At 42.9% G+C, this 16,722-nt stretch overlaps 1 protein-coding gene across 1 annotated transcript; it reads left to right on the top strand.

Moving 5' to 3' along the window:
• The first annotated feature begins 4,748 nt into the window (after positions 1 to 4,748).
• Positions 4,749 to 5,956, top strand: LOC121134007 (actin-related protein 2-like). Its single transcript, XM_040731529.1, is given in 2 exon segments — positions 4,749 to 4,915; positions 4,918 to 5,956. Coding segments are annotated over 2 exon segments (1,179 nt in total). The 5' UTR covers positions 4,749 to 4,755; the 3' UTR covers positions 5,937 to 5,956.
• The last annotated feature ends 10,766 nt before the right edge of the window (positions 5,957 to 16,722 follow it).

Here is a 16,722-nt window from a genome sequence, read left to right as displayed (position 1 = left end):
TTCCTCCATCTCCTCAGTTCTAGGATACCAGCCATGTGCTTCTACCTTTCCTGATTTGTGCGGTACTATAAATGGAACCCTGCAATGCAAGGCAAACACTCTACTAACTGAACTACATCTTCAGTCCTCTTTTTGATTTTTCAAAACAAAGTCTAGGTATTTGACACAGGTTAACCTCCAACTAACAGTCTTTCTGCCTCTCGAGTGCTAATATTATAATCACTATGCCTGGTAACTATGCTGTTAGAAAGTTTTCTGCTTTAAAATGGGCAAGGGTTTTTGCTTGCATAAGCTAAGGGGTTATAGTTTGAATGAGTATCTCCAAATGTCATGTGTCAATGGTTTTCTGGTTTCAAGTCTATTACTGTGATGAAATGTCCTCACAGAAAGCAATGTAGAGGAGAAAGGTGTTTATTTCAGCGTATTAATTCCAGGTTACAGTCCATTGTAGCAATGTCAAAATAGGAACTTAAGACAGCTGGCCATGTTACACCCAAAGTCAAGAGCAAAGAGGGGGGAGAGGTAGGGAGAAAGAAAGAAAGAAAGAAAGAAAGAAAGAAAGAAAGAAAGGAAGAAAGAAAGAAAGAAAGAAAGAAAGAAAGAAAGAAAGAAAGAGAAAGAAAGAAAGAAAGAAAGATCACTTATTTTCTTGCTTGTGCTCACTTCGGATTTGTCACTCTTACACAGTTCAGGACTCTTGCCTAAGGAATAATGCCACCTACAGTGGGCTTCCCACATCAATTAACAATGAAGACAGTCTGCCCACAGACCATTTCAATGTGAACACTCCCTCCTTCAGACTCTTTTTCTAGATGGTTCTAGATGTGTCAGATTGACAATTAAAGCTAACCATCACAATCACTATTGGAGGTATCATGTCTTTTTGAGTCATGAAGGCTTTGCCCAAATCATGATGGACTATATCTACCTTTTGGGGTATTTCTTCTTCCCCCAATCCTCTTGAAAAGCCTACAAAAGGTAAGAATGTCCAAAACCCCAATGCAAGTGATCATATGATTTTAAGGATAGCAGCCCTGTGTTAGTGCATGTGTACAGAAAAATCCCTGGTGCTTCCAAAAGGTTCTGATGTAGTGAAAGCAATTTAATAACTACTTGAAGAGTGTTTAAGCCACAAAAAAACAGTGCTCCCATTGGGGGACAGCCACCAAGATGCTGCAACAGTTTCCCCCCATGACAACAATCCCCTCAAACAGGAGGCATATGACTTCATATGGGGACACATAGGGAACTGGGGACAACCTAGAGAAACCATGGGTCTTTTCAGTGGATTCCAGGTCATTAGAATCATGCCTATTTGCCTGGCACCTGGTCCTAAGGTAACTAGGGCAAAGGAGTGTCAGCTAGAGTTGTGAGGTAGCTGTTTGTGTAAGCTTTGCACTGGTTGGTATGAACATAGAAGATTTACTACTGAGCAAACTTGTTAGTTATGGGATCTGAATATTAGCTAATCCTGGCTGATGTTCCCGATAGCAAGATGAAAGGACTGTGGGCAGAGTTCAAGGACAGTTGTTTATCTAGCAGGTGAAATGCCCAGGGCTGCAGAGAAAAAGCATCAGAAGATACAATGGAGTTCAGATTGATAGTAAAGTGCTGCCTGTTAGGAAATCCTGGGTTTGATCCACAGCAACCCATAAGCTGGGCAGAGTGGTGTGTCTTTCCAGCACTGGGGATGTAGAAACAGATCCAAAAGTTCCATGTCAGTCTCCTCATATCTATGGAAACATCTGGGCTTCTTGGCGTAGGCCTGTAATCCCATGCCAGAGAGGTGTGTCCAGTCGGTCTTAACTGAGTTAATGAGCTTTCAGCTTCAGGGAGAGAACCTATCTCAAAAACTAAGATGGAGAGTGGTTGAGGAAGATACCAAATGTGGGCTACACACACACACACACACACACACACACACACACACACACCATGATACACAGACTTCTTCTGTTCACCTCTACATCTTTTCTCTGTCTCAGCCCCTTGTTTAGCTAGCTTCTCTTTAGAAACAGGACTCTGGGCCTGGGGAGATGATGGCTCAATGGTTGAGGAACTTTCTGAACAGGCATAAGGATCTGTGCTCAGATCCCCAGAACCCATGTCAACTCAGAATGAGCATGGAAACCCACTTGTAACTCCCCCTGAAGGTGAAGAAGATACTCCCAGAGCAAGCTGGAGTGAGTCTGGTGGGTAGAATGATCCATATTGTAGAGCTCTGCATTTGATTGACAGGCCTGGCCTTGGTGGTGGAAAACTGATTCCTAACATTAACCACAGATCTCCATTGCAAGCTCTTACACGTGTGAGTTCATGCATGTAAAATGGAGGAGGGGGAGTAAAGACAGGACTGACACTAGCCCTGTCTGCCTCTCCAGTCTGGATCCATCGGGTTCTAACACATGTGACTTCAGTGGCTTCTGTCTTTCCTAGAGTTCCAGATGTCTGAGTCTAGTTTCCCAAAACTGTCCTAGTACCTACATGAACACTGTCATCTGACCCAAGCTGTGGACTGAGTAGCATCGTGTCCTCCTGTAATTCAGACACTTAGAAGATGTTTCTGAAAGAAAAAAAATACGTTTATTCTTCTACTAGCCCACAAGGAAGTAAAAGCAAGGCGAAAGTCTAGTATCTGCATCTGTGTCTGTCTCCTTTATTTCGGTCAGTCATGGACATGTAACTCACTATGTTGGTCAATCAAGGAGTATCCATCTAGAAACTGGTAGTAGGGCCTTGATAAATGGCTCAGTGAGTAAGAGAACATGGTGTTCTTGCTGATGACCCAAATTCAGTTTCCAACACCCACGTCACGCAGTCCACAACTTCCTGTCACTCCAGCTCCTGGGGACCCAATGCTTTCCTTTGGTCTTATGGACGTCTTCACTCAAATGCACACACCTATACACAGACACAGGTAAACTTAAAAAAATATAGAGAAATTGTGTTCAATACCTGGCCTGTCTCATCCTCCTTCAACACTGAAGGCTCAAACAGAAGAGTAACAGAGCCATCTTAAATGTATGTGTGTGTGCACCCATACATGTTTTGGGGAGGTAGGATGTGTGTGCTGGTGCACATGTATGTATTTGCATATACATGTATATGCATGTGCATATAGAAGCCAGAAAACAATCTCTGATATCACTCTTCAGGTACTGTCTACCATTTTGGGATGTTTTTGTTTGTTTATTTGAAACTGGGTCTCTCATTGGCTTGGAACTTACCAAGCAGACTAAGCCGTCTGGCCAGAAAACCTTAAGGATCATCCGGATTGAGAATTACAAGTCTATCCTATGTTCTGGTTCTCCTTAAACATGGTCTCTAGTGTTTGAACGCAGGTTCTCGTGCTTGCATAGCGGGTGCTTTATCGACTGAGCCAGCTCTCCAGCCCCACTAAAGTATCTCTGCCTTTTACAGTGTTCAGCCCTAGACCCTCAAATCACTTAAATTTCACCTCCAATCATTGTCCTCAGCCTGCATCAGCCCCAGATTTCTGGAAAAAAATAAACCTTTGTGGGACGCACCATACCCCAAATGCGGACAGTTTCTGCAATGATGAGGCAGAATTTTCTTGTCCCCTCACGAACAGGACTTCTAGCAGCTTGTAGAACCATGAACAACCACACCCTGTCTAGGACGGCACTGCTTAATTATGTTTACCTCTTCCCCTTTACTGCCAATCCTTTCCCTGTTTAAACCTAAGACTCACGTCAGATCCCCAAAGACAGACTCAGGGTCACTGGAACCCTTTCTCTTCTTTTTCCCAGTATGGCCATATTGATTAAAATTTCTGTTTTTTACCATTACTCGTCTATATATTTGATATTATTTATTTATCTTGTGTGTGAGGACAACTTTCAAGAGTCAGTTCTCTCCTTCCACCATGAGGGTCCCAGGATCGAACCTGGGTCTTCAGACTTGGCAGCAATCACCTTTATCCACTTTGAGCCCTTTTCAGGCCCTACTTATCCATTTGACTGGTGTCTTGGGAAGGTGGCTCAGTCTTCCTCTGTCACTCCCAGAAGTACTCCACTAACAGGAATTGTAACTAATAGGCTCTTAAAAATTTCAGACTGTTCCCACGGCTGTTATACCTATAATGAATGCATTCCTATGCCATAACTTGCCAAAATCTGCTCTTGGCCAATCTCATACCAGATTGTATATAACCTTGAAGAAAACAGAGGAGGATCTGTCCCAGAGGCAAGAAAGACAGCCTACCTTTCATTTCCTGAAGGAGGTTGAGAATTGTCTCAGTGTTTCTGCTATGGTTACTGAACCTTACAGGCTGGGTAAATTATAAACCACAGAAGTGTATTTGCTCTGAATTTGATAGGCTGAGGTGGACAAGATGGTGCCACCATCCCTAAAAGACCTTCCTGGTTTGTCAGAACATAGCTGAAAGGTATGTTCTGACAAACACTCACACTCATCTTTTTGTTAACAGGCACATTTTCCTGCTGTAATAATCATCTCATGAGAGCCTGGTGTTTGTGGTTTAGTCACCTTGTAAAGATATCAACTTTGGAGAGAATACTGTGGTAAAAAGATGTAAACAGACATAGCAGTCTGGGAGATGGGGAGAAGAAGATAGGTCAACCCAAACTAAGTATATCTAAAAGAACCAAAAGGAAATTTGCTACTGTGTAAGCTAATTTAAAAATATTTCTTGGAGGGCAGGGCCTGGCAGAGGAGGAAGCAGGCCAAGCGGAGGCGGGGGCTCACGGGGGCGGGGGGGGGGGGGGGGACACCATGGACAGCCAGGGCAGGAAGGTGGTGGTGTGTGACAACGGCACCGGGTTTGTGAAGTGTGGATATGCAGGCTCTAACTTTCCTGAACACATCTTCCCAGCTTTGGTTGGAAGACCTATTATCAGATCAACCACCAAAGTGGGAAACATTGAAATCAAGGATCTTATGGTGATGAGGCAAGTGAATTACGCTCAATGTTGGAAGTTAATTACCCCATGGAGAGTGGCATAGTACGAAATTGGGATGGCATGAAGCACCTGTGGGACTACACATTTGGACCAGAGAAACTCAATATAGACACCAGAAACTGCAAAATTTTACTCACAGAACCTCCTATGAACCCAACCAAAAACAGGGAGAAGATTGTAGAGGTAATGTTTGAAACTTACCAATTTTCTGGTGTGTATGTAGCCATCCAGGCAGTTCTGACTTTGTATGCTCAAGGTTTATTGACTGGTGTAGTAGTAGACTCTGGAGATGGTGTGACTCATATTTGCCCAGTGTATGAAGGCTTTTCTCTTCCTCACCTTACAAGAAGGCTGGATATTGCTGGGAGGGATATTACCAGGTATCTTATCAAGCTGCTGCTGTTGCGGGGATATGCCTTCAACCATTCTGCTGATTTTGAGACAGTTCGCATGATTAAAGAAAAGCTTTGTTATGTGGGCTACAATATTGAGCAGGAGCAGAAGCTGGCCTTAGAGACCACAGTGCTGGTTGAGTCGTATACACTCCCAGATGGACGCATTATTAAAGTTGGAGGAGAGAGATTTGAAGTACCAGAAGCTTTATTTCAGCCTCACTTGATCAATGTTGAGGGAGTTGGTGTTGCTGAATTGCTTTTTAACACAATCCAGGCAGCTGACATCGATACCAGATCTGAATTTTACAAGCACATTGTGCTTTCTGGAGGCTCAATCATGTATCCTGGCCTGCCATCAAGGTTGGAACGAGAGCTTAAGCAGCTTTACTTAGAACGAGTTCTAAAGGGAGATGTGGAAAAACTTTCCAAATTTAAGATCCGAATTGAAGATCCGCCCCGCAGAAAGCACACGGTGTTCCTGGGTGGTGCAGTCCTGGCAGACATCATGAAAGACAAAGACAACTTTTGGATGACTCAACAAGAGTACCAAGAAAAGGGTGTACGTGTGCTGGAGAAACTCGGTGTGACAGTTCGATAAAATGCCAGGCTTGTTCCCATTATGCCTCTGATACAGTCATTTTTTTCCTCTTTTTTTAAAAAAATTTTCTTTATTGCTAGTCTTTGAACTCATTCAACTCCAGGACTGAAAGAGGCCTCTCTGTCCCCTTTGACTGGAAAGGTCCAGTTTTATTCTCTGTCTTGGGGAAGCATTGTTTAATTCTTGTTAATGTGGGTAAATCTGGTTGTTTGATGCAACCACTTCTCTCCAAACATAACCCAAAGGCAAAGGGCCTCTGCTGCTTTCCTTCTTTCTAAGTAGGCATTTAGATCATTTACTGTAGTCTTTCCATTTTTGCTTTATTGCTCTAATGCTGCTAGTTTTAGTTTAGCACTGTAGGTGGTATGTCTTTATTAGCATAAGGAAACACTTTCACATGAGCTTTTACATACTCTGGGAGGGGGTGGTAAGGGATGGGTGGGCAGCCCCTGAGCCCTTTAGGTCATTTCCTCTATAGTGTTAGCTTTCAGCAATCAACTGCTGCCACTTTTTAAGTACCCTGAAGCTTGTCCTGTTAACATCTTTAGGAAGCTCAGAACTAAGGTGTTTGGGGTAGGTTTTGTGTGGTGGGACAAATGGGTGGTCTTTCTGTTGTGGTTTTGGCAGGTTTCTGCTTCTGGGTTTGTGAGATGAACCTCAATTACAGGACTCTGATTGGTAGGTTTCTTCTTTTGGTCTACCTAGAACTGTTTCCATATGATAGGAAAAAAGCAAGTTGAGTGTTTAACTACCATGAGGTTTAGGGATTAATTCCTTAAGTCAAACTATTAGCAGAGAGTGTACTTCCTAAACTATCAGTGAGAAAGTAACATTTTAAACAAAATGTTTTCGTTAAGCCAAATTATAGATAAAAAAGTACTTAGGGTGGTATTTTCTAAACACTGTTGTTTATTCAGGAAGCATTGGAGTAATGATGCTGCAAGCATTCCTGAAAGTTGTACTTTCATGTACCTGATCAGTGCTCCTTGACTGAAACAACAATACACAGAAATAGTTACTGGCAGTGGGTTATAATTGTTGTATTAACATTAACATTGGGACTTGTTGCCAGTTTTTTCTTTTTTCTTTTTCCTTTTTCTTTTATTTTTTTTATGAGACCTGGAACTAAAATTTTAGCAACAACAATAGAAACTTTACCAGGAGTCAACTATACGTTTGTACTAAAAACTAATCATGACTGCTACTTCCCAGCCATCTTTTGTTCTTGAAAGAAAAGTGGTTAGGATTTTGGATATGTTTGCAGACCTGTCGGGAAGTCCTATTTATGAGTCCAGTTGGTATTGTTTGTTATCTCAAAAAACATCTGGTAGTACCTAGATGTATTATGAGGTCTTTCTAACATTGAAAAATGAAATATTGAGACGTCATATCACAGATAATACAAAATAATAATTCTGGGAGAAATATTTTCCTTCATTTCAAAATACTCTTTACTAATGATTAATTTGAAAGAATGGCTTTTTTCCCTTTCTTTTTGGATGCTTAACATCAGAATTTTTAGTGGATTTTTTGAGATAACTTTTAAAATTCATTTATATAAAATCAGCAGCAAAAGGAAGTTAGTTTTAATTATGCAGCTTCTGTGATATTAAGTTTTTTTTTTTGCCTGCTTTACCTCAATTTGAACAAATAGGAGAAGTCTGTGTGCATGCTGGACATGCTTAATACACACAACAGCCCGGCAGTGCCGGCTGGTCGGTGTTGGGTGCGTGACTCAGAGTCACCTTGGAATTCCTAATTGTTCCTAAATCATGTTGTCAAACACCCCAGTCTTGGGAGTCCTGGGCCCATTGCAGGACCCCTACTGTATATAGGACTGGTACCAATGACTATTGAGGCAGAAAAATGATGGACTCTTGGCTTTGAGCATGATTTTAAATATCGGGGTAGAAAACAAGAAACAACAGGGTGGAATCCTAAATAAAACAGTGAAAGAGCATTATCATTTGTACCTTGAATGTAGAATTTGTTTTTATTTCATAATTCTGCTAGCAAATATGACTGTTAAAAATTATGTATTTATATATGTAATAATTTAGAAATTCCATTTTATAGTTTTCCTATCCTAAGGTGAAATAATGAATTTAATAATTTGGGAGTTGGGACATACTGTATGTATTCTATTGGAGGTGTCAGGTTTGAGTCCTTCAAAAATTAAAAAAAAATGTTTTTTTAAAAGATCAGATTCTTAGCTCTTGAAACCCATTGTCACTTAGATTTCCAATGCTAATTACAATTCCTTTTTAATTTTTAAATTAAAATCACCAATGCCTTGAGGGATTTCTTAGAAAATGTGGTATTGGATGTTAACTTTCACAGTTCTGCGCACTGTTAGTATCTATCTGGCAAGTATTTGAGAAATCAATGGAAAGCTAAATATTCTAAATTTAACACAAATATACTTCTTTTCAATTAAGAAAATAAAATCAGATTTTTCAAAGTAAAAAAATATTTCTTAATTTTCTTATTTATTTCTTATTTTGCAGTATTGGGGATGGAACAAGAGTCTCAATCAAGATAGGAAAGATTCTAAGCAAGTACTCTACCAATGAGCCAGGACAAGAGCACCTCACTAGGGAATTCTAGGCAGGGGCTCTACCACTGAGCCATGCCCTCAGACCCAAACTGTTACACTGGAAATTCTTTTTCCATATATGGGTTGCAGATGTTACTGGAGGGCAGGGCACTTACCTAGCATGCCTGGAGTTGTAAATTCCCTTTCCATCACCATAAACACAATACTAGTTTCTACTTTATTTTTATTTTGGTGGTTATATGTAATTACATTTCTCCCCCCTTCTGCCTCCAAAATCTTCTACATACCTTTCTTTGCTCTCTTTAAAATTAATGTACTTTTTCATTAATTATTATTACACATACATGTGTATACATTTTGTATGTATATATATATCAACCTTATATTCCTAAATATAACTTGCTCAGTCTATATAATGCTATTTGTATGCGTGTTTTTAGGACTGATCATTCAGCACTGGATAACCAGCTGGTGAACTCTTCCTTGGATGTGAATTTCCCCCCACATCCAGCGTTCCTCGGCTGCCTGTAATTATTTGTATGGGGCTGGGGCCTCCTTGGCTTTTCTTTGTCCACTTTGACTTTCCATTGGTGGGATCCTTTCCAGCCTATGTTTAGACAGTCATGTTGGCGAGACTTTATGGGTGTAGCTTCTGACATTCTTAGAAGATACAATCTCACAGGAAACTCCCTGATCCTCTGGCTCTTAAAATCTTTCTGCCCTGTCTGCTACAGTGTTCACTGAACTTCACAAGCAAGAGTTGTGTTGTAGATGTACCCATTGAGACTGGGCTTCACAGCCCTGCATTTTGATTAGCTGTGGTTTTCTGTAGCGGTCTCCATCTATTTCAAAGAGAGTTACTTGACAAGGGGTGAAGACGACACTTGTCTATGGATTTAAGGACAGATGTTTAGACTGTTACTAAGGGTTCTGCTGGGTTAGTAAAGTAATAGTTGTAGATTCTCCTCCAAAATCCATGACTTCACAAGCACTGAGTAGATAGCTAGGTTTCCAGTGCCAGACCTGGATTACTTCCTGTTGAGTCAGCTTTAAGTTGGATTAGGAAGCTGTTGGTTGCCACTAAGGTATGCATGCCACACTCCACTCTTAGGGTTGCTGTGCCGGACTGGTCGTTAATGTGGTTCATAGGCTCTGTAACGGGGTAGGACTCTTGGTTGCCTCCCACCTTAGGAAGCTTCCATGGAGCCTTCTGGTACTGTGAAACCTAGTCCTCAGGGAAAGGGTACTCAGGTTAGCTCCAGTTCAGGGGTATCTGGGTCCTGTGTCTGAAGCGCATGGTACCTTGAGCAATAGGAACTTACTTCCTACACAAAGGAGGGCAATCAAGGAAAGCAGCAGTGGTCTTGTATGTTTCAGGTGTTCCTTGGACAGCCCTGGACAACAACTGAAAAGAGGGCTTCTCCAGCCTGGCATTGGAGTTTTTGTTAGGTGGCCTTTGGCTCTTGGAGGGGGCATTGTCAGCTCAGTTCATTAAAATTGTATACGTGTATTTACACACAGAATTACCTTACTATCAGGCCCCTTTTAGGTAAATAGCTGGTAATATGATTCCTATTGGTGTTTTCAGACATCCCTATTGTCATTTTACCCCCTACCTCCTTCTTCCGTATTTACCTCCCATGCCCTTCCTACAGAGTCCTCCTTTTCCCAGGTGAGGGACTATTTACTGGAGTGAGTGTGAGCACTGAGCCACCACTGAAAAGCGTTCATTTTGTCATCTTCCCCATCTCCTGTATTCCCCTAAAGAGAGTTTTGTTCTGCTTTCATGTCACATGTGTTTTATTTCCCTTCCTTCTTCCCTCTTTAGAATCCATTCATCCCTTTTCATGAACCCCACATGCACCCCTCTGTAAATTTAAATCTGAATTCTGAATGTGAGAGAAAATATATGGTCTTTGTCGTTCTGAGTTCAACTTGTTTCGATTAACCTGATGCTCTCCGAGTCCATCTGTTTTCCTGACAATGTGATTTCATTTTTCTCGGTGGCTGAATAGAATCCCATGTGTATATGTATACCACATTTTCGTTATCTTCATTTGTCAATGGACAGCTAGGTTAGTTACATTTTTATTTAAGATTTTTAAATGATATATATATATATATACATTTTTTTTGGTTTTTCGAGACAGGGTTTCTCTGTATTGCTTTGGAGGCTGTCCTGGTGCTCACTCTGTAGACCAGGCTGGCCTCGAACTCACCTGCCTCTGCCTCCTGGCTAAATTATATATATTCTTGTGTGCCTAGCTGAGGGTATGTACATGTGGGGACAGGTGTGCTTAGAAGCTGAAAACGTTAGATCCTCCTGGAGCTGGAGTTACCGGCAGCTGTGAGCTGCCCGGTGTGGGTGCTGGGACTGCACTTGGGTCCTCTGCAAGAGTGAGCGGTACATGCTATAAACAGCTGACCCATCTCTCCATCCCAATTCCACTTCTTAGCTGTTGTAAATAGTGCAGCAATGAGCATGGATGTGCAAGTGTATGTGGTATGTTGGCATAGAGTCCTTCAGGGAGATATCTAGGATTATCATCCCCCTGCATCATACAGTGTGTCTATTCTTTGTGTTTTGAGATTCTTTCATCCCTGTTTCCATAGTGACTGCAGCAGTTTACAGTCCCATCATCAGTGGCCAAGGGTTCCACTTTCTCCACATCCTCAAAAGGATGGAGACAGTGGAGGTTATATGTCAGAGGATGCTTGTGGAGGTCAGAGGACAATCTGTGGGTGCTGGCTCTTTTCTTCCATCAAACTAGTTTGTTCCTGGGGACCAAACTAAGGTCATCAGACTTGGCAGCAAGTGCATTTACTGACTGAGCCGTCTCATTGCCCCCTGGCTCTTTCTTTATAAATACAGGCAGGATTCCAGTTGATGCCTCTTAGCTGGAGACATAAAGCCTTTCACAACTGAGCTCTAATCCTCTGGGGTGATTCTGACTCCCTGGAATATTGAACTGTCTCCTTGTTGTTCCAGCTCCTCCTCTGTCTGCCTCTGATGTCTGTATCGCATTGTATAATGATGATTTTTCAGAAGCCCCTGTCTGGATGTGAAGTCAGTGTGAGGATATTGTTTACATGAAAGGTGTGATTTAGTGTGGGGGCAGCCTGCAGGCAGGGCAGTGAGGGCAAGAACCCCCACCCTAGGCTGAGAAGCTATTGGCAGTGATAGCTGCTGGGGGACAGAGACTCCGTTTTCTTCATGGATGTGGCCCCTGGTAGTTGTCTATACTCATGCTCATATGGGCAACGCTAATTGGATTCAGTGGATTAAAAGAAAGAAAAGAAAGACTATAAAGTTGGGAGAGGGACACCGTGGGAGACGCGAGAAGAGCTGGAGGAAGAAAACAGAGACGGGCTATGATCAAAATACATTGTCCACACACGGAAAGCTCTCAAGGAATAAATATGAAAAATATTAAATAAAAAAGAATGTAGCTGGGCAGTGATGACGCCAGCCTTTAACACCAGCCCTCAAGAGGCAGAAGCAGGCAGATCTCTGTGAGTGAGGCCAGCCTGGTCTACAAAGTGAGTTCCAGGACAGCCAGGGCTACACAGAGAAACTTTCTCTTGGGGAAAAAACTTGTTTATAAACAAAGAAAAAGAATATTGATCTCAAAAACATAAAAATCATAAACAAATACTTTTTTAAACCTTTGTGCTCGTGGGGCAGCAGATAGTAGGAGAGTCTTTTTTAAGGGTGTTTTCCTGTACCAGAGCACCATCAGGGGCAAAGGCAGACTGAGCTAACTGAAATAGGTAGGAGGGAGGTAGGGGTGGGCAGACAGATGGGCAGACAGATGTAAGTCATGAAGTATGTATGAAATTCTCTCCCTCCATAATCTCCTCTCTCTCTCTCTCTCTCTCTCTCTCTCTCTCTCTCTCTCTCTCTCCTGCACACTCTGTACACAGAGATCCTACTGGGTGACTGTTTCCTCAAGACAAACCTGAGCATGTGAGAAAATTCCCCGGAGGTGATTCTATAGTTCACTTCCCATGATAACAAAGTCTAAATATCATAGACCACTTAAATACAAAGATCTACAACCAATAAGACCTCAGATGGTCCCCAAGTGATAGGGTGACTGGTGTCATGCTAGAAAGAGTGTTTAGATGCACGGTATAATGGTGGAGTGTTTTCCCCCCATGTGTGAATTCTTCAAGTGTTCTTTAAAAAGTAAATCATCCTGGTCCACGTTCAGCATGAGGTGTGCTTAGAGCTTATCAAAGAGTCACAGGAAAGCGGAGGGCTTCAGGCCCCTCTGTACCTGGCTGGTAGCTGACAGCCAGCTATGCGGCTGAGCCCTCACAATCTGAAAATGAAGCTGTCTCAAGCCCCAGTACAGTCATGAGATAAGGCTTTGTCTGCAGAACCAATAGGGTAGGGACTCGGGCAAGGAGCTGTGCTGCAAGACCACAAAGGGGTCTCTGGATTACCTGTCTAAGAGGAGAAAACAGACAGGGACTTGAAAAACTGCTGCCTTGTGCTAAATAGTATGCCAGCCAGTTTTGCCTCTTCACTATGCTGTTGTCCTTTTCTGCAGAATTGTGTTAAAAATTGTTTCAAAATCCACAACCCCAGAAAAGCTAGGAAACAAGGAGGGCCCTAAGAGAAACATACATGGATCCCCGAGAAGAGGAAAGGGACAGGATCTTCTGAGTAAATGAGAAGCGTGGAGGGAGAGGGGAGGGAGGTAGGAGAAAGAGGAGGGGACCAGGGGAGTGGGGAGGAGGACATGAGGGATCAGGAAGATTGAATTGGGGGAAGAACAGAGAAGGAGAGCGAGGACAGAGATACCTTAATAGAGGGAGCCATTATGGGATTACTGAGAAATCTGGCACTGGGGAATCTCCAGGGATCCACAAGGACCCCAACTAAGAATCTAAGCAATAGTGGAGAGGGCACCTTAAATGTCCTTCCCCTATAATGAGATTGACCTTAAATGCCATCACAAAGCCTTCATCTTGTAGCTGACGGAAGCAGAAGCAGAGACCCACAGCTAAACACTGAGCTGAACTCCTGGACTCCAGTTGGAGAGGGAGGAGGGATGAGCAAAGGGGTCAAGACCACGCTGGGGAAACCCACAAAAACAGCTGACCTGAGCAAGTAGGAGCTTAAGGACCCCAGACTGACAGCTGGGGAACCAGCATAGGACCAAACAAGGCCACCTGCACATGGGTGTCAGTAGGGGGCCCTGAGCAGTAGTCTATGGGGCCTCTGGCAGTGGAACCAGTATTTATCCCTAGTGCACAAATGGGCTTTGGAAGCCCATTCCCTGTGGAGGGTTACTCTCTCAGCCAAGTTCAGAACCTAGTAACAATCATTCCTAGACTGTATAGCTGGTGCGATGTTGCAAGTTCAGAACCTAGTAACAATCATTCCTAGACTGTATAGCTGGTGCGATGTTGCAAGTTCAGAACCTAGTAACAATCATTCCTAGACTGTATAGCTGGTGCGATGTTGCAAGTTCAGAACCTAGTAACAATCATTCCTAGGCTGTTTTAACTCCCTCAGTAGCTATTTCTTGCCCACTTCTGTGTCTGACCCAACATCCCTGCTAGTAGCAAGTGTAACATTTTGAAATGTATCAACTTGGCAGAGCACTGTCTACCAGCCCAAAAGCTAAGAGTGACGTCAGATGGTATCTGAGGCCTGTAGCAGAGAATCCCCACTCTGCTGTTTACCCAAGTCTCTGATATTTCCACCAGTGGATCTGAAAAGTGTGTTGATTCTCCATCTCCTTTGCTGGTTTTATAAAAGTTTCATGAAACTGCTACCTCATTGCACATGGAATCCGAGGGCATGTTCCTGAGGACATGGTCACTCATATTTGACTCCAGAATAAACTATCTGATTTATTCCTTTGAAATGAGAACCAAACTGTTGTTTGGTTGTTTTTTGAGGGGGTGGGGGTAAAAAGGAAAGAAGAGGAGGGGGGAGGAGATCTGGAGGAAGGAAGGAAGGTAAGAGGAGGGGGATGAGGGGGAAGGGAGGGAGGAGGAAAGAGAGGAGGGGGAAGGGAGGAGAAAGGGGAAAAAGAGAGAGGAGCAAAGAGGAAAGCAAAGTACTGTGATGCTCCTCGTTTTATATACAAGGAAGGCATGTAATCAGGGCAGTGCCAAGTGGGGAAATGAGCTTCTGAGACTCAGAGGAAGAAATGGCACAGGGCCCTCCCAATAAAGTGCACAGCCAAGGGAGCTTCTCTCCAAGCAGCTGTAAGCTGGGGTGCCAACAAAAGATGTTCGCATCAAGCATTCATTTCAAAGGCAAGGGACAACATGGAAAAATATTAGCATTTCTGGACACGATGGCACACACCTGTCATCCCAGGACTAAGGAGGTTGACGTAGAAGGATTATGGGTTCCAACACTGAGCTGCACAAGTGTCTCTAAACAACAACAAATAAGTTAGCACATAGGGGAAACCAGATGAAGAAAAATCCAAATCACAATTCAATATTTTGTTATTTTTATTGTATTTTTATTATTTTTAAACAATGTTTAAATTTAAATATATTTTGATTATATTTGTCTCCTTCCCTAAGTACATCCAAATCCTCTCCTCCTCCCTACCCACCCAATTTTAAGTTCTTTCCTAAAAAACAAACCAAAAACCCAACATGACAACAAAACTCCCAAAACCTAGGAAACAAAATACAACAACACAAAAAAGTAAAACAAAAACCCAAACTGTAACCAAATAAAAGCACAAAAATTTTGTGTAGTCCATTTCTTATTGGCCAACTACTCCTGAACATGAGGCCTGTCCTGGGGTGCTTAATACACCCAGTGTCACTGCATGGGAGGAGATTGATCTTCCCAGTGTCACTCATGGGAGGAGATTGACTTTCCCGGTGTCACTGCATGGGAGGAGATTGATCTTCCCAGTGTCACTGCATGGGAGGAGATTAATTTTCCCAGAGTCACTGCATGGGAGGAGATTGATCTTCCCAGTGTCACTGCATGGAAGGAGATTAATTTTCCCAGTGTCACTGCATGGGAGGAAGTTGATTGTTACAGTGTCACTGCATAGGAGAAGGAGGTTGATTGTCCTTCTCCCAACAGGTGTAAATGACAACTCCATTGTCAACCTTTACCCTAGTGGCTAGGTTTGCATTCATTCATTTTTTTAATATAAAGAAGGTAAAGCAAAATTGTTTGTTTTGTTTTTTTTCAATCCAGAGTTTCTCTGTGTAGACCTGGCTGTCCTGGAACTCACTCTGTAGACCAGGCTGGCCTCAGACTCTGCTGAGATTAGAGTCATGAGCCACCACCACCATGCAAAACAAAACTTTCAAGATAGGGCAAAATGTCTATCTGTGCAGTGTGATCCATGCCTACAATAGAATATTATTCAGCCTCAAGAAAGAAAGAAATTCTGGCTGGAGCTGTTGATCAACAGTAGAGCATTTAACCAGCATGCCCAAGGCCCTGGGTTCACTCTCCAGCAATGAAGAAAGAAAGGAAAACATGGTAATCTTTCTTTTATATATTTAGTTTTCTTATTCATCTATTTAAAGGTGTGTGTGTGTGTGTGTGTGTGTGTGTGTAAGAGGCCAGAAGGAGCCAGATGCCCCTGGATCTGGAGTTAGAGATAGTTGTGAACCACCCAGGGGGGGTCCTGGAAACCAAACTAGGTAGGAAGGATTCTCTTAACTAATGAAACATCTCTCCAGCCCATATTTAGTTGTTTGTTTGTTTTTTTATAGCCAAACACAGGACCCAGGGACTCCATGTATGTTGTGCAAGTGTTCCAGAAAAAGTGTGACTGGCCTGGCAGAAAGGAAGATATTCCAAAGGGGCGCTGACTGCCACACTGCTGAGGCAACCAGCGGACCCCGAGAAGTGTGTTGGGAGCCATGTGGCCTAGTTTTGAACCGCTGTGTCAGTGCTTGACCGACAGGTCTCCAGTTGAGACGAAAGCCCACAGGGACAGTCTCACTTGCCAAGGAGCAGTGGACTCCGGGACAGTGCAGAATACTGCTGGGACCCCGTGGCCTGCATGTTCTTTTCTTCTCTGGTACTATTGATGATTCTCTTGGTGGCCTTAGTGTTATTTTGTCAATCACGCATGGGACAGATGTGATCATCCCTGGAAACTCCATTTTTTTTCCTCCAGTATTTTCCCCTAAAATTCTTTGGGAGCTGATGCTTCTCAGGTTTCTTGTCTGGGGATGATGCCCCCTGACACTTCAGACCCCAGGAGCTGTTCTGAT

Source organism: Mesocricetus auratus, unplaced genomic scaffold (assembly GCF_017639785.1).
Source record: "Mesocricetus auratus isolate SY011 unplaced genomic scaffold, BCM_Maur_2.0 Super-Scaffold_100025, whole genome shotgun sequence".
In the NCBI taxonomy this organism is placed as follows: Eukaryota; Metazoa; Chordata; class Mammalia; order Rodentia; family Cricetidae; genus Mesocricetus; species Mesocricetus auratus.
The sequence above is the reverse complement of the archived record's forward strand: the minus strand, read 5'-3'. Positions and strand labels throughout refer to the sequence as shown.